The sequence below is a fragment of the Narcine bancroftii genome, chromosome 7 (assembly GCF_036971445.1).
Source record: "Narcine bancroftii isolate sNarBan1 chromosome 7, sNarBan1.hap1, whole genome shotgun sequence".
In the NCBI taxonomy this organism is placed as follows: Eukaryota; Metazoa; Chordata; class Chondrichthyes; order Torpediniformes; family Narcinidae; genus Narcine; species Narcine bancroftii.
Genome location: NC_091475.1, coordinates 26,322,773 through 26,350,411, shown reverse-complemented (window position 1 = coordinate 26,350,411; position 27,639 = coordinate 26,322,773). Strand labels below are relative to the sequence as shown.

Below are 27,639 nucleotides of genomic sequence, written 5' to 3'. Positions count from 1 at the left end.
ACTGTAGAGACTGGACAGTAGGAGTCAATCTTGGGGAATAGCTCACTGAGCAGGTGACCTATGAACTAAGGACTGAACCTGAGCTCTGTTAAGCTTTATTGTGCTGCGTAATAAACTGATGGTTGAACCGAATACCTTCTCCTATCACTTCATTCAACGAGCACGCTGGACTCAGACGACACATAGACTAAATTGAGGGGAGGGTAAAGCCAGAGTCCGACAGTGGCCTTCCCATCTTTTGGCAAAATGCGGCTTCTCAAGCGGGACAATTGGCCACCTGAAAGTGCCCAAAGTTTGCCTCACAGGCGCCTTCAGGTGGCCTCCCGACAGCAGCAGTTGCCATAAATGAGGCTTAACAAGTGGGGAATTTGGCCACCTGAAAGTGCCTACAGTGAGAGCAAGAACTTAGCTGGTCTTGCGTTACCACCCAAGTGAAAGACGTGGGGTTGTTTTTTATTAACCAGTCTGGTTTATCGCACGTTCACATCGTGATTGGTCAAAAAAAACCACCCAGGTGATTTCCGAGAAGTTCCACTCCGTTTCAGTTTCGTTTCTGACGCAATGTTGAACTTGATACCGATGAGCGACCGCGGCGTCTGATTGGCTCAGAGTTTCGAATCCATGTAAATTTCAATTTCCTTGTCGCAGTTTGGAGCTTTCACAAAAGATTTCCAGTGAACGCACGTATGTATTTCGCGTCTCTTGTAATGCTGACACAGTTAAAACGACTTCAGAGTAAGTATGAAGTGACTTACTGAAGGTGGGGTAGACAGTGTCTTTTTCTTGGGGTAGGGGAAAACCAGAACTAACACCACAGGAGGAAAGTTTCTTTAAAAAGAAACATCTTAAAAACTTTCATAATTTTGGGGGCCTTCACCAGGCCACTGAACTTGCTTTTGTAGCAAATGCTTTTTCTGGTTTTCAAGCCTCACTGCTCTGCTTTCATTGGTTTGAATTTGCAAGCATCTCTAATGTCTATTTCGTCATATAAAGACCTGGACGGTGACAAACCAGGTAAAGTCAGAAAATCAGCAAATGGGTGCAATGGGGATAGCTACTTGCATCCCCTGAACACAGATTATTTTTGGCTCATTATTCTACTTGTGCTTTGTCCATTAAGTTTTGTAAGGAGGTGATTTTGTTACCTTCAAAACTTTATTAGTTTAAATTAATTTTGCAGTTCAGTTCCCTTGACCTTGTAGTTTCAATTTGTGATGTTAAGCAGGGTAACAAGTTTCCAAGTCTATTGGCTAACCTGCTTTTAGTATGGAGGATGATCTGTCCATTCTGGGTGGAACCTGGTCAAAAGCCACCACATCTGCCAATCAAGGTCAAGACCACGACAGCAAGCACACACCTTGCCCTTGGCCCCTTTGAAAGAATACATACCTTGCCATGTGCTCCTTTAATCACCTGCCCTATTTTAGACATGCCCAAGCCAGCCTCACTGGTTGGCCAGGGTATCAAGCCCAAAGCATAGAGCGGCTGGGTATCTCTTCCCCTGGGAACGAATCCAAGCTCCACTCCAGGTTGTGAGCTGTGGACAATGCTGGAGAGTCTTTGTCAAGAAATGTGCCACGAAAGAGTGCACAATTACAATCACAATTGTTCTTGTGTTGCAACAATCATTGTAAATTCTTTCTTCCCTAACTTATCAGGGTTCCATACCTGCACCAGATAGAAGGGTGGCGGGTACTTTTGTGTCTTTTCACTATATTTTGTAATTAGAGATTAATCACGAGCACCAGATGTTGTCACAGTGGGTCTGATCCATGTCCGGACTTTACCCCAAACATAAACAAACAACTTTGCTATTTTCACATGTCGCAGACCTGACTAACGCTGCAACTGGTTAACTTAAATCAGATGACGCAGATATCATTGTTTAGAAATTTGCATCTCTGCAGCTAACTAAAAACACAATGTGTGTTTCCACCCACAAACTTGGACTTCAGTGAGCTACAGGTGATGGTGACTGTACACACTTATTAACACAACTCATGGCCAATATTTACAGAGGTTTTTTATAATTTTTATTTTTCACACTGTGAACCACATCAACCAAAATGTATAAAAACGTTTCTCATTAAATATTCACAGTGGCATTTTCTCCCTTTTTTAACCCCCTACCCTCCCTCCCCCCTTCCCACCCCCCTCCAAAACCAATAAACATTCAACATATACAATACAATAAAACCATTAAACAATGTCATCACACAATGAAAATAAACAAGAAAATTATGTCATCTACTTTTACACACTGGATCAAGTCATTTTGTCTTATCATTTTAGGGGGTGGAGGTCCGAGGCAAGCCCTCTCTGTTACGTTCCATGATGGTTCCCAAATTTGTTCAAATAATGTGACTTTATTTTTTAAATTATATGTTACTTTTTCCAATGGAATACATTTATTCATTTCCATGTATCATTGCTGTATTCTCAGGCTCTCTTCCATTTTCCAAGTTGACATTATACAATTCTTTTTGCTACTGCTAAGGCTACCATAATAAATCTTTTTTGTGCTTCATCCAGTTTGAGGCCTAATTCTTTTCTTCTTATATTACTTAGAAGAAAGATCTCTGGATTTTTTGGTATGTTATTTTTTGTGATTTTACTTAATATCAGATTTAGATCTTCCCAAAACATTTTCACTTTCTCTCATGCCCAAATTGCATGTACTGTTGTTCCCATTTCCTTCTTACAGCGAAAACATCTATCTGATAATGTTGGCTCCCATTTTTAAAAAAACTTTTGGGGCGTGATATATAACTTGTGTAACCAGTTATACTGTATCATGCGTAACCTTGTGTTTATTATATTCTTCGTAGTTCTAGAACATAACTTTTCCCATGTTTCATTTTTTATCTTTATGTTTAAATCCTTTTCCCACTTTTGTTTCGGTTTATAGCTTATTTCATCATTTTCCTTGCAGCTTGATGTACATGTTCGTTATAAATCTTTTAATTATCATTGTGTCTGTAATCACATATTCAAAGCTGCTTCCTTCTGGTAATCTCAGTCTGTTTCCCAATTTATCCTTTAAATAAGCTTTCAGTTGATGATATGCAAACATTGTACCATGAGTTATTCCATATTTGTACTTCAGCTGTTCAAATATTAATAAATTATTTCCCAAAAAAACAATTTTCTATTCTTTTGATTCCTTTTCTCTCCCATTCTCTAAAGGAAAGGTTATCTGTTGTAAAAGGGATTAGTGGGTTTTGTGTCAATAACAATTTTGGTATCATTTATTTTTTTTGTCCTCCAATTCTCTCCTTTTTGTTATATCATCCCTTTTTACTAGTTTTTTTTCTGTACTTACTATCTTACTTTCCAACTGCTCTATTTCCCGATTGTAGTCCTTTTTCATCTTAGTTACATAACTTATTACCTGCCCTCTAATGAAGGCTTTCATTGCGTCCCATAATATAAATTTGTTTTTCACTGATTCCGTGTTTATTTCAAAATATGTTTTAATTTGGCATTCAATAAACTCTTCAAATTCCTGCCTTTTAAGTAGCATGGAGTTTAACCTCCATCTATATGTTCTTGGTGGGATGTCCTCCAGTTCTATTGCTAACAACAGGGGTGAATGATCAGATAGCAATCTCGCTTTATATTCAGTTTTCCTAACTCTCCCTTGAATATGGGCCATCAACAAAAACATATCAATCCTTGAGTGTTTTATGCCTACTTGAATAATATGCATATTCCTTCTCTCTTGGGTGCTGCCTCCTCCATATATCCATAATTTTCATTTCCTGCATTGATTTAACCATAAATTTGGCCACTTTATTCTTTTTACTAGTCTTTTGTCCAGTTTTATGCAACATTGGATCCAAATTAAGGTTAAAATCCCCTCCTATCAATATATTTCATTATATATCTACAATCTTCAAAAAAATATCTTGCACAAACTTTTGATCCTCTTCATTAGGTGCATGTATATTGAGCAAATTCCAAAATTCTGAATATATCTGACACTTTATCATTACATACCTCCCTGCTGGATCTATTATTTCCTCCTCTGTTTTGATTGGTACATTTTTATTAATTAATATAGCTACACCTCCAGCTTTTGAATTATCTGATGCTCCCGCTACGTGTCCTACCCAGTCTCTCTTTAATTTGTTATGTTCCACTTCAGTTAGATGCATTTCCTGCACAAATGCTATATCTATTTTTTCATTTTTCAGTAAATTTAATAGCCTCTTCTGTTTAATTTGGTTATGTATTCCATTAATGTTTATAGTTATATAGTTCAACGTGGCCATCTTATATCTTGTTTACACCCCATTTCCACTTCCTCACCACCACCATCCCCCTTTTTCCCATTTTCATCTCTGTTTTCCCTTTTTAAACTCAATGTATGACAACACATTTAAAACATAAAATACTCCAACAACTCCCACATCCAATATTCCCTTAACCCCAAATATCACCCCCCCCCCCCTCTCTGAGTTGCCCCTTATCCCTTGCTGGGCAACCACAACTCCCCATTCCATTTGGATTGCGATCCTGCTCGCAAATGTCAACTGATTTTGCAGTGACAGTTATTCTCTCCCCACCAACCCCCAACCCCGAAAACAATTTTTTTAAACACATATAACAAAGTTCTCCCTTTTTTCCCCTTACTTCTTTCCTTCCCTTCTCTTTCCCTTCTTTAGTTTTTTACATATACATTGTTTTTACATCTTTATATATTTTTTATCACCGTTCTTCATTCTTATTACATCTCTTCATCTCTCCTTCTGTCCTGCAAGCATTCTGCAAATTCTTGTGCTTCCTCCAGATCTGAGAACAGTCTGTTTTGCTCCCTGGGTATAAATATTTTAAGCACAGCTGGATGTCTTAACATGAATTTATAACCTTTTTTCCACAGGGTCGATTTTGCTGTATTAAACTCCTTCCTCTTTAAGAGTTCAAAACTTATGTCTGGGTAAAAAATGTTTTTTGACCCTTGTATTCCAATGGTTTATTGTCTTCTCTAATTTTATTCCTTGCCCGCTCCAGTGTATTTTCTCTTGTTGTGTATCTCAGAAATTTTACTAAGATGGATCTTGGTTTTTGATGTGTCTGCGGTTTCGGAGCTAGTGGCCTGTGTGCCCTTTCTATTTCCATTCCTTTCTGCATTTCTGTCATTCCCAGGACCTTCAGGATCCATTCTTGTATAAATTCATTCATATCTGTGCTGCCTTCATCTTCCTTTAGGCCCACTATTTTTATGTTGTTTCGTTTACTATAATTTTCCAACATTATCAATTTTCTGAGCTAACAACTCTTGTGTCTCTTTAATTTTTTATCACTTTCTTCCAATTTTCTTAACTCATTCACTTCCATTTCTACAGCCATTTCTCGTTCTTCCACATTTTCTAATCTTTTCCCTTTTTCTGTCATGACTAGTTCTAATCTTTGCATTTTATCTTCTGTTCTTTTCATTTTTCTTTTAATTGCACTAAATTCTAATGACAACCTTTTAATGCTCTCATTTGGTCTTCAAAAAAAGCTTTATCTATATTCTGTCCATCTGTTTTACCTTCTACCTCTCTGTGAAGATCTTGGTCTTCTTCTGTGTCTGTACCTGTGTTTATGTCGTCTTCTTCTTTGTATCTGTGTCTCTTCTGATTTTTCTGATGAGTAGCTTGTCTCACTTTGTCAGGTTTCTTCTTGCTTGGCCTCTTGATGTTGGTCCTCTTCTTCTGAGCTGCTCATCTGTCGAGTCTCCTGCTGCTGCTCCTCTTTCCATTCACCCCGTCAACTTTCTTTCTCACCTGGTACTTCACTCCCTCTCCTGCCACTTTGCCCGTACTTGTCTACCATGTCCATCCATCTCCCTCTGGAAGACTGAGACCCCATTCGTAATGCCGAAAGGAACTAATAAAGCCGTCCATCTGTCTTGAATGCGGTGTAGAGGCAGTCCTTGGAACAGATTGATAATTGGTGACATGCAGCTTTCAGGTCAATGGTTGCATAGACCCGGTACTGTGATATTTCATTCACGGGTTGTGCATCCAGGAGTGTGAAGCGATTAGTAATTTGTCTAGTCAATCACTAGCCTGGGCTTTTCTTCACGACTACCACGGGGGCTCTCCACGGTCTGTTAATGGGTTCCATGTTTTTTTTTCTTAAGCAGCCACTGTGTTTTGGCTCTAATAAATTCTCAGTCCCCTGTACTGTATCACCTGCTCTTTGTAGCTATCGGCTTAGAGTCAAGGGTTGGGTTCTGAAAAAGAGATGGGGTTTGATTTTCAGTGTGGAAAGGCAGCATGTAGTGTCTAGGTTTTGGGACCTTCCATTTCGCACCGTGATTGGGGGAAGTGGGTCTGAGTACTCCATGATCAGGCTTTTAAGGTGACACAAGAAGTCTAGGCCCAACAACCCAGAAGCACACAAACCTTTCAATACATACAGTCAGAACTTGAAAAATTCCCACCCTTTTACAGATAACTGGACCGTAAAATACCCCTGAATAGTCTCCGAATATGATTATGGCGCTAGATAGATACGGTAGTCTGTGGAGTAGACCTTTAACTTGTACCACCAAGTGGTCGTAGTTTATAAAGTTCTCAAAGAGCATAATGTTGAGTCCATTTGGGTAGAGATAAAGAATAACAAAGGGAAAAAATTATGGGTGGGTGTTATCTATCACCCACCAAATAACAATAGTTTAGTGGCACAGGAAATAAATAGAGATAAGTGAGGCATGTAATAATAATACGGCAGTAGTCATGGGGACTTTAACTTCCACATAGATTTGGAAAATCAAATTGGTCGTGGGAGTCTGGAAGAGGACATCATAGAATGCATCCGCGATAGCTTTCTTGAGAAGCATGTTAAGGAACCAACAAGAGAAAATGCTCTCCTGGATCTAGTGTTGTGCAATGAGATAGGTTGAGTAAATGATGTAATAGTCAGAGACCATCTGGAAAATAGCGATCATAGTATGATTGAATTTCTCATTCAGATGGAAGGGGAAATAGTTAGATCTAAAACTAATATATTATGTTTAAACAGGGGTGACTACCATAGGATGAGGGAGGAATTGGGCAGAGTGGACTGGGAGCACAGGCTAATTGATGAAACAGTTGAGGGACAGTGGAAGATTTTCAAAGAAATATATTCCGGTCAAGAAAAAGGGCAGCAAGGGAGGGAAAAATCAACCGTAGTTAACAAAGGAAATAAAGGAGAGTGTAAAATTGAAGGCGCAGGTGTACAAAGCTGCAAAGAGCAGTGGGGAAACTGGAAGATTGGGATAACTTTAAGAGACAACAAGGGGTTACAAAGCGGGTAATAAGAAATGGGAAAAAGGATTATGAAAGTAAATTGGCACAAAATATAAAAACAGAAAGCAAAAAATTTTATAAATATATAAAACAGAAGAGGGTGGCCAGAGTTAACATAGGACCCTTGGGGGATGAGAAAGGAAAACTGGTAGCAAAAAAATGAGGAAATGGCCGAGGCATTGAACAAATATTTTGTGTCAGTCTTCACGGTGGAAGACACGTCCACCATGTCCAAGTCCAGAGTTAAAGATGCGAATGTTGGGGAAGGCCTTGATAAAATAGATGTTACAAAGGAAGTAGTGATGGAGAAATTAATGGGACTAAAGCCAGACAAATCACCTGGTCCTGATGATATGCATCCAAGGGTTCTGAAGGAAATGGCAGAAGTTATAGTTGATGTATACCAAAATTCCTTGGATTCTGGGCAGGTCCCGGCAGACTGGAAGACAGCAAATTTCACGCCACTTTTTAAGAAGGGATGTAGGCAGAAGACTGGAAATTATCGGCCAATTAGCTTGACGTCTGTAGTTGGAAAAATGCTTGAAGCCGTCATTAAAGATGAAATAGTGAAACTTTTAGAACATAAGAGTTCAATCAGGCAGACGCAGCATGGTTTTAGAAAGGGAAGATCTTGTTTGACAAACTTGTTAGAATACTTTGAGGATACAATGGGTGCGGTGGATAGAGGGGAACAGGTTGATGTTGTATATTTGGATTTCCAGAAAGCGTTTGATAAGGTGCCGCACAAGAGACTTATCAGTAAGTTACAGGAAAGTGGAGTCCAGGGAAGTATATTGGCATGGATCGAAAATTGGTTGACTGACAGGAGGCAGAGAGTCAGGATAAGTGGGAGTTTTTCAGGTTGGCAGAGAGTGGTAAGTGGGGTGCCGCAGGGGTCGGTGTTAGGCACACAACTGTTCATCATTTACATTGATGACTTGGAGGAGGGGACAAAATGTGGTGTAGCCAAGTTTGCAGATGACACCAAATTGAGCGGAAGAGCAAATTGTAATGAGGATGTGGAGAGTCTGCAGAGGGATATAGTTAAGCTGGATGAGTGGGCAAAGGTCTGGCAGATGGAGTACAATGTTAGTAAGTGTGAGGTTATCCACTTTGGCAAGAAAAATAAAAGAGCTGAATATTATTTAAAGGGTGAAAAACTACAGCATGCAGTTGTGCAGAGGGACTTGGGAGTGATTGTGCATGAATCGCAAAAAAGTTAGGTTGCAGGTGCAGCAGGTTATTAAGAAGGCAAATGGAATGTTGGCCTTCATCGCTAGAGGAATTGAATTCAGGAGTAGGGAGGTAATGATGCAACTGTATAAGGTACTGGTGAGACCGCACCTGGAGTACTATGTCCAGTTTTGGTCTCCATATTTGAGGAAGGATATACTGGCTTTGGAGATGGTCCAGAGGAGGTTTACTAGATTTTATATTTTATATTTTATCACTGAAGAGGGACAGGAGGTGTGCAGTCAGGGGTCAGGTTCCAGGAGTTAGTATTTGAGAAGCTTCATTCCTGCCCTTGTCCATGGCTACAAGATTGTTTCAGCCTGTGTGGATGAGGCTGGGTTGAACAAACAAACTGACCCCAATAGCAATTTGTTTTGGAGTCATGTGCATACATGGAAATTGTCCTATATCCAAATAATTTTTGTATATAAATGAACAGAATCGGTTGTCAAACTGAAGACTGTTGAACAGCTTTATGCTTTTCTGACCATTTTGAAGTTGAAGTTAAATGTTCAGTTTCTCCTTCTAATGAATTATTACTTTCTTTTCAGGATGTTGAACATCAAAACTCTGTTGTGTTCCTTGTTGATCAGCTCTATTGGTAAGTTCTTCCCTGGTTGAAGAGGTTTGTAGATACACTACTTTTCCCTGTATCCAGAATGCTTGGGATCGAATGTTATTTGGTTATTGGGTTTTTTCGATTTTCGGAACAAACCCCAAAAAACAGCACAGTTGCAACCGCCAGTTCTGAACACCTCCCCACTGCTGTCGCTGATCCCCACTCCTGCCCAGGAGGCTGTATCCTTGATGATGCCGGGACAAAGGATTCTTCCAACCGCTTGCGGCTGGGAAACAGTGGCATGCAGTTTGTAAACCAAGTACAACAGCGGGTAAAGACGAAATGGAAAGAGAGAGGGGAAGGAGTTACCTGAAATAAGGACAATTGCCAAAAAGGGGAGAAAATGACACTGTGTATATTCAAGAGGGAAATGTTTGTGTATTTTGGTCAATATGGTTCATAGTGTGAAAAATAAAAAATTGAAGGGAAAAAAAGGACAATTGCCTAATTTCTCCCCAGGCACCAACTGACCCACTGACTTCCTCCAGTTGCTCACTGATGGCTAGAGATTCCAGCCTGCTTCTCTGAGCCAACATCCAGCCGTTCAGTGTCTGTCTTTCCAGATGGTTCTGAGCTCTGTTGTTACCAAACTGGCGGCAACAGTGTCAGAGCCCCACATGGGCAAGTTGGGTGATAAATTTTTTTCAACTTGTGACGTCACGTCGGCACCACAAAAAAAAGTTCCGTTTTTGGATCGTTTTTATATTCAGAACTTAGTAAACAGGAAAACAAACGTAATGTTCTGTACTTCTGCTTTGGTTTGGCACTCTAATGCCGTGCTCTACTTTTGTCTTGGGGTATTTGTGGAGTCGTCGTCTCACATTTCTACAGTACTAATGTTATGAGCCCAGAGAACCCTAAAACCCAGCAGTAATAGAAATTTACCAAGACAAATGGTTACTTAAACAAAAGTTGCTTTTAATTATCTTTAAACATGAAAACAGGATCAAAGTTTAACTTATCACTATTAACCTAACTTAACCCCCTTCTCACTTTAAGCGCACGTGCATGTAATGTGTGTATAAGTTCAAAAAAGTTCTTTAATTCACAGTCCAGTCTCACTTCTCACTCCTCCCAAGTTCACTGGATGCAGGCAATTTTTATACTGTGCACAGAATTTAACATTTATGAATCTTCACTAGGCTTTGGTGCTTGAAAGGTAAATGGTTACAGCTCAGGAAGGTTCTTGTCAGTTTTCAGAGAGAGATTTGTTGCTCGTTGGATACCCACAACTGATTCCTTCCGATCAGCCACTTCAGTGTCTTGCCGAAGAAACTTGCCCCTTCAGGATTTTCCAGATGATAACCTCTTTCTTTCAGGTCACCAAAGAGTTCCTTTTTGTTTCCCTTATTTCAAGTGAAACATTATAAAGCCAGCCATCTCCTCTTGTATGGACCATAAGTGTCTTGACCAGGCTGAACTAAGAACTCACAACCCGTCTTAAAAATTGGGTTTTAAACAAGCTTACCAGCTTGTCATGTTCCACTCCAAGCATACTTGTGAAGTCCTATAGGCATTTTTCAAAGTTTTTGCAAAGGCACTCGGAGCCTGGACTGTCTGGCTTCAGCCAAGCTCTTGCATGTTAAATGAGATCAGTTTTGAAGTGTTTGTATCTGTGTGACCTAACTAAAAACCTGCCACAATTTATCTCCTTTAAAACATATCTATATGCAATATAAAATATAACATAATCTGTCACACCATTCAGTCTACCTTTCCTCAACTGACATGGTAAATATAAACAAGCATGTGGGAAATAAAATCTCAACATTTAATGTCATAAATGGATGAAAAATATATTTTATTTCAATTTAAAGATTTAATGGGAAGGTGTGGTGGCACGCCATTAGGCAGGTGAACCGGCTCCGCATGTCACTCACGCGACGGGGCAGCCGGCCAAAATGGTGCCATCGGGAGTTTCTTCCTGACCTCAGCACCAGGCTTAGAAGTCCGTGCACTGCGGCCCACGTGATGCCCAGATGACGTCCGGACCAACCGCGCGGTTCTCAGCTAGGTCTGGGCTGGGAGAATAAGAACAGCCAGGCAGACCTCAATAAATCAGTTTTGCTCACTGAACTCAACCCGTATGGTTGTGGAGTTATTCAGTAAGTAGAGTAGCCATTGCTACAAAGGTTCATTTTCTGTGCTCTATGGCTAATAAATTAGCAGGAGCACATTATGAAATCACAAACAAAATTATCCATTTGTTAGTTTATTGGATATAAAATTCATGGGCGATGTAAGTATGACAATTTTTTTTTCAAACTTTATTTAAAAGATAGGAAAAAAACATAGCATGCAGTATAGAAATAATCAAGAAAAGATTTTACAAAGATATTAACACCCCTCCCACCCCTTCAGCCAACTCCCTTAAGGGGAGCAAAATAATATATAGATTATATATATTAAAAAAATTATAAATGTTAATAAAATTTCAAAGTGTATCTAAATGGATATATTTCAAATACGGAGACCACTTACTAACAAAAGAAGAATAATTATCATGTAAATTATAAGTAATTTTTTCCAATACAATACATACTTTCAATTCATTGTGCCAGTGTAATATATTAATATCAGTATCATCTTTCCAAGTACTAGCAACACATTTACGCACTACTGATAACACCAAATGTACAAAAGCAATTTGAATTTTGTCCAATCCCATTCCCCTTAACGAATACAAGCAAGTGTGACTTCATGGTGATTTACCAATCTGTGCAAATCTAATAGAAACCCAGTTATATACACCCCCAACCAAGAAAGCATCAATCAGAATATCTGATTTGGAAAAGGGTCTTGCATTATATTAGCATTACAGGTCTCTGCTTGTCTGAATTCCTTCCACTGTGACTATTGGCAAAGTATTCACTAATATTCTATCTAATACTTAGCACAAGGATATTGGCACAAAGCCATCAGAGTCCTTTTAGATTGGGCTCTAATAATGTCATGAAGATTTTTTTTTAAATTTTTTTATTTTTCACACTATGAACCATACTGACCAAAATACACACAAACATTTCCCTTTTGAATATACACAGTGTCATTTTCTCCCCTTTTCCACCCTCCCTCCTTCACCCCCCCTCCCCACCCACTCAACGTTCAACATATATGATACATTAAACCCATTAAACAATGTCATCACACAATGAAAATAAACAAGAAAATTGTCATCTAATTTTAAATACTGGGTCAGTTCATTTCGTCTTCTCCTGTCATTTTAGGTGGTGGAGGTCCGCGGTAGGACTTCTCTGTTGTGTTCCATGTATGGTTTCCAAATTTGTTCGAATACTGTGATGTTATTTCTTAAATGATATGTTATTTTTTCCAATGGAATACATTTATTCATTTCTATGTACCATTGCTGTATTCTCAGGCTATCTTCTAATTTCCAGGTTGACACAATACATTTTTTTGCTACAGCTAAGGCTATCATAATAAATCTTTTTTGTGCTCCATCCAAATCGAGTCCAAGTTCTTTACTTCTTATATTACTTAGAAGAAAGATCTCTGGATTTTTTGGTATGTTGCTCTTTGTGATTTTATTTAATACCTGATTTAGATCTTCCCAAAACTTTTCCACTTTCTCACATGCCCAAATTGCATGTACTGTTGTTCCCGTTTCCTTCTTACAGCGAAAACATCTGTCTGATACTGTTGGGTCCCATTTATTTAACATTTGGGGCGTGGTGTATAGCCTGTGTAACCAATTATATTGTATCATGTGTAACCTCGTGTTTATTGTATTTCTCATAGTTCCGGAGCGTAGCTTTTCCCACGTTTCATTCTTTATCTCTATGTTTAGATCTTGTTCCCATTTTTATTTGGGTTTACAGCTCGTTCTCTTTCTCTTGCAGTTTGATGTACATGTTTATTATAAATCTTTTAATTATCATTGTGTCTGTAATTACATATTCAAAATTGCTTCCTTCTGTCATGAAGTTTTTTTTTATATAATTTTTTTATTTTTCACACCATAAATCACATTAGCCATGATATACACTATTTCTTTTTCACACATATACAGTGACTTTTTCTCCCCCCCCACTTTCCTCCCAAACCACCCCCCCACCCCCTCCTCTCATCCATTTTAGGTATACAATCTAGGTTGCATTAAGCCAGTCAGACAATGTTGTCATTCAACAAAATTACACCAGAAATTCTACTGAGTCCATTCTTTTCTTTCCTTCTCCTTCCATCAACTTAGGTAATGTTTGTCCCCGGTAGGTTTTCGCTATTGAATTTAATGTAAGGCTCCTATACTTGTTCGAATATTTCAATATTATTTCTTAACCAATATGTTATTTTTTCTAATGGAATACATTTATTCATTTAAATTTGGTAGTTTCTTCATTTTAATTTGGTTATGTATTCCATTAATATTTAAAGACATATAGTTCAGCGTAGCCCTTTTATATTTTGTTTATCTTTTCTTTCCGTTTTTCCATCATTACCTTTCCTCCTTTTCCATTTCTGTTTTCTTATTTTCAACTCTTTATAAGACAACATTCCTACAACATCCAACATTTTCCTTATTCTCCTATTTCTATCTTATTTATCCCCAATCTCCCCTTCACCTCCTGAGTTGTCCTTTATCCCTTGTCGGACAACCACATCTCCCCTCTCCATTTGGATTTGCGAATCCACTCGCAAGCGTCAACTGATTTTGCAGTGACCGCTATTTCCCCCCACCCCGCCTCCCCCAGAAAAGATTTCACTTTTCATATGTCACAAAGGTCACTCTTTTAATTCCCTCCTTATTCTCTCTATTCCATTACCTTCCCTTATTAATTCTTGTCTATACTATCTATATTTTCCTCTAAGTACAGATACATTCATGTATGCTCCTTGTCTCTATTCACTCTTAAACCTCTTTACCCGCATACATATCAATCGTGATCATTTTTACTCTCATTACCCGTCTTCATCCCTCAGTCTATTTTTGTCTTTACCCACATACATATCAATTGTGATCATTTTAACTCTCATTACCCGTCTTCCTCCCTCAGTCTATTTTTGTAATTGTTCTGCAAATTTTCGTGCTTCTTCTGGATCCGAGAATAGTCTGTTTTGTTGTCCTGGAATAAATATTTTCAATACCGCTGGATGCTTTAGTATAAATTTATACCCTTTCTTCCATAAAATCGCCTTTGCTGTATTGAACTCTTTTCTCTTCTTTAGGAGTTCAAAACTTATATCTGGATAAATGAAGATTTTTTGCCCTTTATACTCCAGTGGTTTGTTGCCCTCTCTTACTTTTTCCATTGTCTTCTCCAGTACCTTTTCTCTTGTAGTATATCTTAGGAATTTTACTACAATAGATCTTGGTTTTTGTTGTGGTTGTGGTTTAGAGGCCAATACTCTATGTGCCCTTTCTATTTCCAATTCTTGCTGTAGTTCTGGACATCCTAGGGTCTTAGGGATCCACTCTTTTATAAACTCCCTCATATTCTTGCCTTCTTCATCTTCCTTAAGGCCCACTATCTTTATGTTATTTCTTCTGTTATGGTTTTCCATTGTATCTATTTTTTGAGCTAGTAGTTCTTGTGTCTCTTTAGTTTTTTTATTAGATTTCTCCAATTTCTTTTTTAAGTCTTCTACCTCCATTTCTGCTGCTACTGCCCGCTCTTCCATCTTGTCCATTTTTTTTCCCATTTCTGTTAAGGTCATCTCCATTTTATTTATTTTCTCTTCTGTGTTGTTTATTCTTTTTCTTAAATCCTTAAATTCCTGTGTTTGCCATTCTTTAAATGACTCCATGTATCCTTTAATACGAGCAAGTATATCCTTTACCTTGCCTTTCTTTTCTTCTTCTATTTCACCATACTCTTCCTCTTCTTCTTCCTCTGGGTTGACCATCTGTTGTTTCTTTGTTGCCCTTTCCTCCTCTTCTTTCTTGTTTCTATTGTCTTCTGTGGTCTCTTCTTGCTGCAGGTGTTCTGCAGCTGTCGTTGCCGGCTGTGGAGATCGACTCCCCAGCTGGTCCCCCCTCCCGTCGGTGTGTTTTTTTTCATTCGCATCGCGCATGCGCGATACTTCGCGCATGCGCGGTTGCGCACTTTTACTCGGCTCTGCGAGCCATTTTTGTAGTCCATTATTTACCGACCTGAGGGAGCGGGTTTCTCTCTCCGCAGCGGGCCTCTTTGGACAGGTAAGGCCTTCACCTTTTTCCTCCTTTGTCTTCTCTTCCTCTCTTCTTACCGTTGCTTTCGATTTTTCTTTTTTTGTCGCCATCTTCTTTCCACCTTTATACTCACTTTTCTGTAACTTTTATTTCTGTGCCTTTGTGTTTTCTCTTGTTTTTCCCGACTTTTCTGGAGAGGGCTGGAGTTCACCGTCCGGCCACTACTCCATCACGTGACTCCCCCTGTCATGAAGTTTTGATGTTATTTTTACCTAAAGTCGGATCAAGGTACAGTGATGACTTGCGTACAGGTTGAACCTGGCAGGAGCATTGAATTATCCACTTACCATCCTGCACCTCATCTTTCAATGGACTTCTAAGTATTTAATTCTAAATGTAACCACAACAATGGAATGTTAACCCTTTGGACTCCAGCCATTTTTATCCTTTCATAATATATAATCCGGGCTGAGTCTATGGGTAAACGACAGTATGGACACCAGTTGAAGCAGCTGATGGTTGGGGGGGGGGGGGGGGCGGGTGGAATAAAAGCAGTCCTGGAAAACAGAGACAGAGTATGTGAGCTTGTCGGTAATCCCTGAGAACAAGGACGCAGAGTCCAAAGAGTTAAATTCTGCAAAGAACATTGACACTAATTGGAGACATACAACCAATTCTATTTTTTGTAAGAAAAAGTAATTGGGTGAATTTAAATAAATTGGAGAAATGATAAAGTTTCACAGACATCCATTGTCATAACTTGACTAAAGGCCCTTTTATAAAGCAAAAAAATCCGAACGTAAATGTGAAGATTCTCAGTCCTCGCATTGGAAGATTTACCTTCATAAATGGTATGTGAGTGGCTGCTCAGGAAGAATTAAAGTTTCTGAAAGGTCAATTAATAATGGAAAAGCATTTCTTACTTTGAGAAATGTCAATATCTGGGATGAAGGAATCTACGTGTGCAGTGTTAGCACTGATAGTGGATATGGAGATGGATTTGTTCACCTGTTTGTTTGGGATATGTCTCCAAGGTAGTGCTAGAGATGGAGCGGTGCGCTCCACCTCGCTGCATAAAGGTACATCCTCTGCAAGCGCTGGCTAGGGGGCGGCCTGATGACATCATGATGATGCCCTCAGCCTGCAACCCAGTTTATTTCTCTCCCAGTCACTCACCCCTCTCTCTCCATGACCTCCTCAGGGCAGGGGCGGCCAGCGGAGGGCCATTAGGGAAGTGGGAGCTGGGCCAGAGTAGTCATTGGGGTGATCGGGGTGGGCTGTGACAGCCCCACCGCCAATCCAGCCCCTCACCAGGCTGCTTTGGCCTTCAGGGCCACTTGTTGGTGCCAGTGGCTCAATGCGCAGCAGAACAATGGCCATCTACCCTACCCATAATCCCACACACAGCTGAAAATGTTCTGGGAAATGCAGAGCAGTTTCAGCTGTGTGGGGGATTATGGGTAGGGAAGACTGCCATTATTCTGCCATGTACTTATGACAGGCGGTGCAGTGGTAACAGTCCCCCACCCCACCTCCCCATAACAAATCCAGACGACGCGCCGAGGCGCCGCTCCACATAAAAGCAGCGCTGGAACAGCCTTTTGGGGCTACTCCACAAACAGGTAAATTTAAAATCCATGATTGAAGCTGCCCTCAAAACGGGGGCCTGAATAAAAACACCTTAAGTAAGCTGTAAATCAGCTGAGAAACTTTTCTATCCAGAATGTATAACTTTAAAGGAAAAATATACTTCCTAACACTTGTTAGTGATCGAAAAGCCGATCAGCTCAGAACATTTTTAGGTGAAGATTTTGTTTATAACTGCATTATTTCCATCTTTTATCTAGATGCATTCCATCTTTCCTGTCAGCAAGAAACAAATGTAGAGATTGGCAAAGATGTCACCTTTGAATGTACATTTGATTGTGAAGGAGCGTGTGACCCAGCAGTGAAGTGGGAGAAGGAACATGTTGCTGGAACCTTGTTTGAGTACAGAAAGAATAAAAGTGATTTCCGCAAACAGAATGCCAACTACTCGGGAAGAATTAAAGTTTCTGAAAGGTCAATTAATAATGGAAAAGCATTTCTTACTTTGAGAAATGTCAATATCTGGGATGAAGGAATCTACGTGTGCAGTGTTAGCACTGATAGTGGATATGGAGATGGATTTGTTCACCTGTTTGTTTGGGGTATGTCAGCTACTTGTTATGTACATTTACAGTGTCAATAGAGAAATGAACTGTTTTCATTTTTGCTTATTAAGTTTTTTTTTGGACAGAGAACCAGTTGCTTAGAGTGTTGGTGTCATCTCATCATGGAATTCACTTGTGACCAAGATTTGGAACTTGCACCAGGGCCGTATGATCAGAAATGCTAGTTTAATGTCAGGATCAGCATGACTTTTCCTGCAAGTGGTACCAAACACAATTTATTCTAGGGGGTTCAACCAATCACACAAACAGGACCAAAACTCTACAATTAAGCTCCAGGTAATAAAAAATAACTACCTCCATGGGTCATGTTGAAGGACATGCCAGAACATTATTGGTTGTCTTCTGAATTACAATTTGATGGAGATTGAGATGGAATCTCCAACATACTGCAGTCAAATGCTCTACCACTGAGCTCATACCCCCATTGAATCTCCAACATACTGGATGTCATAACTAACCAGGAACTGTCAATATGATTGCAGCTTCAATAGAATGATTAAATATGCTACTACAAGTCACTCGTCTCTTAACTATTCAATCCCTTTCTCCCATCTACAAAACACAGTTGAGGGTATGATGGAGTACTCCACATGTGCCTAGATAAATACAGAACTATCAATACGTCAGTGGTGAACACCAGCTTTTGCCCAGATACAGCAGACTATAGCATCCAAAAAATTCACCTGTGCTTCAACCGTCTCCATCAGTTCCAGAGCACCACAGTCTTGCATTTTTAGCCCCCTGCTCTACTCACTGTACACTTATGACTGTGTGGCTCAGTATGACAATATCACCATCTACAAATTTGCCAGTGATATCATGGTAGTGGGTTGTATAAAGAAAGGGGATGAGTCAGCGTACAGGATGGAGATTGAAAACTTGGCTGAATGGTGCACCAACAACAACCTTGCACTCAACGACTCCAAAACTAAGAGCTAATTGTTGACTTCAGGAAAGGAAAGCTAGAGGTATACAATCCAGTGATCATTGGGGGATCAGAGGCGGAGAGGGTGAGCAAATTTAGGTTCTTGAGAGTCATTACCACAGAGGACCTTTCCTTGGCCCAAGACACCAATGACATCATGAAGAAAGCACATCCTCAGGAGTTTGCAGAGGCTTGATTTTTGACAGCATAAACCTTGGCATATTTCTACACGTGTTGTTTAAAGTGTGCTGACTGGCTGTATCATGGTCTTCTATGGGAACACCAATACCCTTGAGTGTAAAGCCCTCTAAAAGGTAGTGGACTCAGCCCAGGACATCACAGGCAAAACCCTTCCCACTATAGAGTGCATCTACAGGGAATGATGCCATCAGAGAGCAACAGCAATCATCAAAGATCCTCACCTCCCAGCACGCTCTGTTCTCACTGCTGCCATCAGAAAAGGTATAGGTGCCACAAGACTCACACCACTAGGTTCAGGAACAGCTGCTACCCCTCCACCATCAGTCTCATTTAACGACTTGTGCACTTTATTGATTTTTTTTTCTCTCTATTGCACGGTCATTTTGTTTACAGTTCTTTATTTGTTTATATGTTTTATGGTGTGTACAGTTTATTTTTTGCACTATCCATTAGTGGTAATTTTGCCATGTCATCAGGGGAAAATAAATCTCAGGGTTGAATGTGATGTCATATATGTACTCTGACAATAAATCTGAAATGGCCCATCTCAAACCCGTGACCTTTGGGCAATCCGGTTGCTCAGGGTGAGTTGGGCCAAAGAGCCCACTTCCATGCTGTTTAGCTCTCCGTCACTAATGATGCCACATCCAGACTGTCCACTGTGGTTTCAGTGAAAGATGGAGAGAGATCTGCAGAAATGGCCCTCCACCATGTGTCATTGGTTAATACAGCTGGAAAACATTTCTGCATGGATAGGTTAGATTGGAGCAACTGCATAATGCTGTGCAGCTGATGGATTTTGTTGCTAATGCCTTGGCACAAGTAGCAATTCTATAACAAGCAAAAACATGCTTAGAAGTAATTTTGGATACAAATCATGAGGGAATTATATTGGGTGAATGTGGATTTTTTTTTGCCCAGAGTAAGGGGGTCTGTAACTAGAGGACATAGGTTTTTGGTGAGGGGAGAGAGATTTAACAGGAATCTTGAGTGGTAACATTTTACACAAGATGGCAGTATATGAACCAGGCTGCTGGCGGACATGGGGGCCTTTTTCAAACTCTGTGACTAACAAAATAAGCTTGATGGCAATGGATCAAAAAGCTCCCCCTTGTGGGGAGCAGCTGCTGCTGTGTCTAAGGATTGCTGATAGGAACCCACATGCCACCCAACTCTTCTCTGGTGCTCTAACAAGTGCCAGATACTAATTTACAAACTCTTAAGGGACTTATTTCCAACTTGAAACTGGTGTGGAGAAAAATTGATCAGGTTATCCTCTAGTATCTAATGGTTGGTCCTGGTTCAAATGCACTTGGTATCCACAGATGATGCATGACCATTTCCTTTGAAGCAAAGATGAAATTTGCAAGTTAGCTCCAGTGAATGTGGGAAGCTCCATTAAATAAATCTAAATGTTTTAATAAAGATGAAGATATGCATAATATTATTATAAACTTCATAGTTATTTGGCAAAAAAAGATATATACGCACTTTTTTTTGTGCATTGAATGCCCTAATCACTTTCACACAAGATGGAAGGGAAGTTTGCAGGGTAATAGTTACCCATCAAGATGTTTTCACTGCCTTTGGTTCATTTACATTATGAGAAGGAAACTGTGCCATTCTTTTTGATTCCAGCCAGTTCAACCTGCCCAAGAATACCTATAGAATCAATATAAATTTCCTAAGAATTTACTTTTACAAACTTAGTTATTAAGCCAAGGAAATGATGTTTATGAAAATAAAATAAGCCAGTGGCAATGTTTACAAAAGACTTGGATCATTAAGACTATCTATTAATTATAATATTTAGTTGGGACATTTTGTTTGGATTAAAGGAACAAGCAAGTGCTTACTTGCTCCAAAGTAAATACCATTGGTTATTATAGTGTAACTAATGTTCTGTATTGAAGCATTTTTTTTGATCTGTATCCCCCACATGTTGGTATTCACTGGTTGTCATTTGTATTTCTTTCTTGACAGCTGCTCCGGATATTCAAGTTTTCTGGAACCCTAATTCTGAAGTGCTCTCTTGTCAGTCTTCAGGGTGGTACCCAGAGCCAGAGGTGGAATGGATGGATAAACATGGGAACAATTTAAACAAGAGTAGTGAAATAAAAGTAATGCGAGAAAGCATTGGATTTGTTAATGTGTCCAACAACCTGAAAGTAGATAATGAGAAGAATCATTATATCTGCTCGAAATGGCACAAGTGGATTCAAACTCCGAAGAGAATTCGAGTGGCATTCTCAGGTAGGTTTTAGGTAATGACTCAATAGAGAAGGGTAAAAGTAGGTGCTTGTCTATTTCTCATCAAGAACTGCAAGAGCAGGAATTGGAATGAGAAGAGGATGGTTTAAAAGCACCGGGAAAGGTAGGCGCTTGTTTAAATTTCACCAATGGCGTATTAGCTATAGCCAATAAAGGAAAGGGGAGTTTAAGTGGACTGTCCACTGTGGGAATGGCCAGCGTAAGAGTGGGAATTTGAGAGTGACTCCAGATGATTTGGTGAGCAGAGGCTGCATTGGTGGTGCAGCAGTTGTGGTAAGGAAAGGACAACTCTGTTGAGGAACAAAAGGATTCAGCAAGAGCGCACAGGTAAGGACTTTTTTCTAACACATTTCGTTCCATTTCATAGACAGAGGGAATGACAACCAGGGCAGGATCATGCTCCTCTTGCCAACAGTATCCATGTCACCTCTGGTAACAGAAGATGGTTCAAAATGATAGTAGTATTGTTCAAAGTGGTTGCGTCATCTTGTTTGAAACTAAGACATGTAATGTGCGATTTATTGTTAGAGAATATATTGTAATAGCCACTTACAGGCTGTAGTTTGGCCATCCTTGGTCTAAATGATAATAAGAAAAATTGGATCCGCAAGTTTGCAGATAACACAAAGATTGGAGTTGCAGTGCACTGCTTGGAAGGCTTTCAGAGGTTACAGAAGGATCTGGACCAGATGGAATTTAATGCAGGTTAGTGTGAGGTGTTGCATTTTAGAAGGACAAATGAAGAAAGGACGTGCACGGTAAACTTTAGGGCACTGACAAGTCCGGTAGAACAGGGAGACCTGGGAATATAGATACCTAATTCCCTGCACGTTACGTCACAGGTAACAAAGAGCTTTTGGCATATTGGCCTTCATAAATCCAAGTATTGATTATAGGAGTTATGGTAAAGTTGTATAAGACATTGGTGAGGCCAACTTTGGAGATTTGTGTACAGTTTTGCTCATGTAACTGAAGGAAAGATTTTTAATAAAATCGAAAGAGTCCAAAGAAGATTTACAATATTGCTGGGACTTGACGAACTGAGTTACAGCGGAAGGTTAAACAGGTTAGGACTTTATTCCCTGGAGCTGGAGGTGGATGAACTGCGGATCTTGATGGAGGCAGATGCAGTTGTAGACAGGAGTTTCATGGAGACGGTCACTCCTAAAAAGCAGGAGACAGGTAACTGGGTGACTGTCAGGAGAAGGAAGGGGAAGAGTTAGACTGTGCAGGGTCCCCCTGTGGCTGTTTTCGTCAACAATGGGTATATTATTTTGGATACTGTTGGTGGGGATGACCTATCAGGGACAAGATGAGGTGGTTACATCTCCGACACAAAGCTGGCCCCACCCCCCTCTGGATCAGAAGTGAAGGGGGAAGAAGAGGAGAGTGATGGTGAATATAGACTCATTGGTTAGACAAGTGAGTATGAGGTTCTGTGAATGAGATCAAGGCTCCTGGTTGGTATGTTGCCTCCCAGGTTCCAGGGTCAGGGATGTCTCAGATCAAGTTTGTAGCATTCTGGATGAGGAGGATGAGCAGTCAGATGTTGTGGTCCACATGGGGACCAATGACAAAGAGAGGAGTAGGGACGAGGTCCTGAAGAGGGGATACAGGGAGTTTTAAAGAAGTTTAAAAAAGCAGGATCTTAAGGGTGATAATCTCAGGATTGCTGCCTGTGTCACATGCCAGAGAGGGTAGGAACAGGAAGTTGTGGCAGATGAATGTGTGGCTGAAGTGTTGGGACAGGGCTTCAGATTTCTGGATCATTAGGGTCTCTTCTGGGGAAGGTTTGACCTGTACTTGAACTGGAGGGGGACCAATATCCTGGCGGGGTAGATTTGCTAGAACTGTTGGGGAGGGTTTAAACTAGTTTGGCAGGGGACTGAGAATCAGAATGTAAATGCAGAGATTAGGGTAGAAGAGGATCAGGGTGTTAGCGTTGAGAAAGAGGAAAATAGGAAAAAGTAAAAAATAATGTGCAGCAAAGATGACAAAAAGGACAGGTGTAAATCAGGATTATTTGCTGTACAATAGAATACAGAGAAATTGGTAACAGATATAGGTCTAAGTTTTTTTTTCTTTGGCTTGGCTTCGCGGACGAAGATTTATGGAGGGGGTAAAAAAAAGTCCACGTCAGCTGCAGGCTCGTTTGTGGCTGACAAGTCCGATGCGGGACAGGCAGACACAATTGCAGCGGTTGCAGGGGAAAATTGGTTGGTTGGGGTTGGGTGTTGGGTTTTTCCTCCTTTGCCTTTTGTCAGTGAGGTGGGCTCTGCGGTCTTCTTCAAAGGAGGTTGCTGCCCGCCAAACTGTGAGGCGCCAAGATGCACGGTTTGAGGCGTTATCAGCCCTCAATGTGGCAGGCACCAAGAGATTTCTTTAGGCAGTCCTTGTACCTTTTCTTTGGTGCACCTCTGTCACGGTGGCCAGTGGAGAGCTCGCCATATAACACGATCTTGGGAAGGCGATGGTCCTCCATTCTGGAGACGTGACCCATCCAGCGCAGCTGGATCTTCAGCAGCGTGGACTCGATGCTGTCGACCTCTGCCATCTCGAGTACTTCGAATAGAATACAGAGAAATTGGTAACAGATATAGGTCTAAGTGCACTGTTGTTAAATGCACAGAGCATTAGGAATAAAATAGATGACCTTGTACGGCAGCCGATTAAATGATATGACATTGTGGCCATCACCGAGATGATGGATGTAACTGTGAGCTGAATGCCCATGGGTATACAGTGTATAGGAAAGATAGGCAGGTAGGTAGAGGAGGTGGCATGGCCCTGATGGTAAGAAATGATATTAAATCACTAGAAAGAAGGGTCAGAAGTGGTAGAATCCTTACGAATTAAGAAACGGCAAGGGTAAAAGGACTCCAAACAGCAGCTGGGAAGTGGACTAAGAGCTACAGCTGGAGATAGAAAAGAGTGTGTCAGGAAAGCTTCAAAATAATGGGGGATTTTAACATGAAAGAGGATTGGAATAGTCAGGACTGTACTGGATCTCAGGAGAGAGTTTGTAGAATGCCTTTTTGGAGCAGTTTGTCGATAAGCCAACCATAGAATCAGTGGGTTTGGAGGCTGCGGGAGCACCAGAGATGAATCCGTGGACACTCAGTGACTCTGGGGCTCTTTCTTTTGCTTCTTTTTCTGACTGAAAGGGACTCCTGGCAATTTGTGCTGATGCCCAAATCTCTGCAGTAGACTAAAGAAAATTTCGTGTAAAATCGCATTTTTTTGTTTTATTACATGACAATAAAACAAACTTGAATAAGAATTTCTGAAAGGGAATAGAAATTTCTTACTTCATTAAGGGACAGCTAAGAGAATGTTTCTGCTATGTGTGAAAACTTGAGGAACTTCATGTGTATAGAATATCCATAGAATGTCTTGAGTTCAGTTTCAGTTTACTAACTTGATGTCATTGCGGAGCACTGGGGAAGATGAGAATCTCCTGAATTATACTTTCCTGAAAGTTGCAGTTGCCTGGTCTCAGAGTTGAAGCTGGTCATCTGAAAGGACAGAAAAGGCAAGAACTGCAATGAGCTTTGGAACATTAGAGATTAGTGGGAATAAGGAGTAGTCAATAACATGATGATGGAGTTAGATCATCCAGGGATAGAATTTTTCTATTTAGAAACGCAGCACGGTAACAGGCCCTTAGAGTCTATGAGCCTGTGGTGACCAGATACACCCATGTGGCCAATTAACCTGGTGATCCCGTACATCTTTGGAACGTGATAGGAAACGACCACCTGGAAGAAACCCACGTGGTCATGGGGAAAACCTAGAATTAAATATCCAAGCAGATGTCGACTGCTAAAGCCCAGTGATCTGATGAGATGCATCCCAAGGTGTTTTGGGAAACAAGGAAGAAAATTGCTAGGGACCTTATAAAAATCTTTACATCTTCACAAACCACAGGTGAGGTGGTGAGTGAAGGACAACATTGAAGATTTAGACTGTTAGAACATCAAACATTGTTGTGCCATCTTGTGTAAACACATTCCACAACAATCTCATTCTTCCCTACCTCACACCTCTATTTTTCATTCATCCGTGTGCCCACCTACAGTGCCCTCCATAATATTTAGGAAAAAGACACTTTTCCTTTATTTGCCCAAGAGTATTTGTGTACATTTTGGTTTGACAATGTAGAAATTACAGTACACAGTTTGTTCATTCAGAGGAGGAGAGGGAGAAAGGGGCAAGGGGAGGAGCACAGGCCAACAAGTAAGAGGTAATGGGCGGGTGCAGGAGGGAGGGCAGAAGCAAAAAAAGCTGAGAAGTAATTGAAGGAAAAAAGTAGCTCTCTGATAGGAAAGGGGTGGGGAGGTACAGGAAAGGAGACAAAGGGATTGGGAAAGGAAGACTTGGACAGGGTTAACAAAAAGTAGAGAAGTCAGTATTCCTGCTGTCTGGTTGGAAAGTGCCCAGGCAAATTAAGCATATTTAGAACTTGGCATAAATCAAATGTTTATTTTGGGAAAGCATTCATTTGAATATTACACTGCTTAGTAAAGCAGAAATGATTGAAAATTGTTTTCTACATTTCACTAACTAAATGGTGTCCATAAACTCAGAACTTTCAGATGAAATGATGACCTTGTTGGTAGAAATGCAGTAAATTGAGGATCTGCACATTTCAGAACTCCGTGTGACCATTGAACTGCAGTTTTAGAATAATGCTTCAAATGCTTCTTTTATAGCATTGCATAAAATAATTTGGATAAATAAAATAAATCTGCAGTTATATACAAGATTGTTCCATTAAGATAACCCTGTTTTGACACACCATAATTTGAGAAATGTTGATTTTTTTTTTCCATTTTCTTTATTTTCAGATGGAAAAACCCTTATCCACATAAATGATGCAAAGAAATCAGTGGATTTGTAAATAAAAAATGGGTCTCTCTGAAGACTGACCTTATTCCATGAAAAGAATCATTGGAATTTTAAATCAAAGATATTGCATTTTATTTCCAGCATTGTAGAAGCTTATTCTAACCATTTAAATACACGCAACCCAAATGAACCTCAAACCCTTTGGAGGCTTGGGAAGAATTTCTAGAGCAGCTCGCACACACACATTTTAAAACACAGAATATTTACAGGACTTTTGCAGAATGCTTTTTGCAAGAGGCAACAAAGTATCAACATACAGCAGGTTGCCTGGGAACATGTGATCTTTGCAGACAGGGACAGAACAGCTTTAAGGGGGAGGGTTCAATTTGTTTCTTTTCTGTTTCTAATTCTGATGGTACCCTGACAACTTTGTTCATTATATTATTCCCTCCTATTGTCACCACCTCTGCCCCACTCTACATTTTAAAAAGGCTTATTTTCTTAGATTTCTGGTTCTGGATGGAATAAATGGATTATTGTTTTAAAGGAACAGATGTCCAGGCTCTGAAAATGATTCTGGTGCCAGTGATCTAAGACTGGTTGAAGTTTGCTGTTCTAAGAGGGGTTATGTGATTTTGCAGAGAAAGGGGGAAAAAAAGCATGATTCTAGATAGAGAGAGTGTGTCAGATTTACAGCAGGAGTTGGTGAAGGTAAAAATAACAGGTGATAGCATCTCAAGAAAAGGTCACTCACATGAGCCACATGTTTGACTACTTCGGCCCTTTTAAGCTGCCAGGTTAAATGGGAAATTTGCCTGGTTAGTGCCCTACTCACAGCAGTAGGAAAGGGTCCAACCCAGTCAGCGTGGTCCTAATCCAACCAGGTCCCTGACCTACCTCAGAGGTAGTCAGGGAACCTAGTTAAACTTGGTTGCGTCCACAGGCAATTTGAACAGGAAAATGGTCGACCTAGGGGCGTGGCAAGATGGCGTAGAGTCTGGACGTGCAATCTCGACCTCTCTGGCCAGACTTTTAAATACCTGTTTTTTAACCCTTTGTTTTCAAGTGACTATCAATTTCGGTTTTTTGAAACTGATTGTGAAGCAATGAATTTTGCTGACTCATTGCCAGATATAAGAGGACAAAGTCGTAGTCCACCAATATCTCCCAAAGAAAAATTTGGTAGCTCTGGAAATGACTGAAGTTGAGACTTCTCTTATGAAGTAACCAGAGAAGGGTTATATTTCATTTATGTATCAAATATTACAGGATGGTATGGATAAAAAGGGTTGGGATAGATCTAAAAGTAAATGGGAAGTGGATATTGGTTTTACTTTTTCTTTTTTTTTAAATTTTTTATTTTTCACACCATAAATCACAATAGCCATGATATACACTTTTTCTTTTTCACACATTTACAGTGACTTTTTCTCCCCCCCCCTCCCTCCTCCCGGTTTTACTTTTTCTGAAGAGGATTGGTTAGATATCTGTTCTGATAGTGTAACTAGATTGATAAATACACATTATGCAATGATTAATTACAATTTTTTACATCAAATATATTTGACACCTGAAAAATTAAAAAAATATGGTTTTAATGAATCAGATTTGTGTTTTAGATGTGATGATACGTTTTTAGAATATCTATAAGATTAAAATAGTTTTAGATCCAACAGTATTTTTATTGGGTAGTTTTCAACCTCTGAAAGGCTTGGGATTAGACAAGTTTCAGGTTGCTTTTGTATATTTAGCTTTATCCGTAGCAAAAAAATGTATTGCTAGTATGCTAAAAGATACAAATATGATTAATATTAATAGATGGCATAATGAGATGAAATATTGTTTAATAATGGAAAAAATATGTATGTTTCATGTGATAATTGTCAGAAATAAAACTTCTCACATGAGTCTCTTTAAAA

The 27,639-nt window shown here is 39.9% G+C and overlaps 1 protein-coding gene across 1 annotated transcript; it reads left to right on the top strand.

The window, feature by feature from the left end:
• The first annotated feature begins 629 nt into the window (after nucleotides 1–629).
• On the top strand, nucleotides 630–27,639 carry LOC138738628 (V-set domain-containing T-cell activation inhibitor 1-like). The gene is made up of 5 exons (XM_069889214.1): nucleotides 630–735; nucleotides 9,068–9,117; nucleotides 17,110–17,451; nucleotides 20,585–20,854; nucleotides 25,720–27,639. The coding sequence occupies exons 2-5, from the start codon at nucleotides 9,069–9,071 to the stop codon at nucleotides 25,770–25,772; spliced, it is 714 nt and encodes a 237-aa protein (XP_069745315.1). The 5' UTR covers nucleotides 630–735; nucleotide 9,068; the 3' UTR covers nucleotides 25,773–27,639.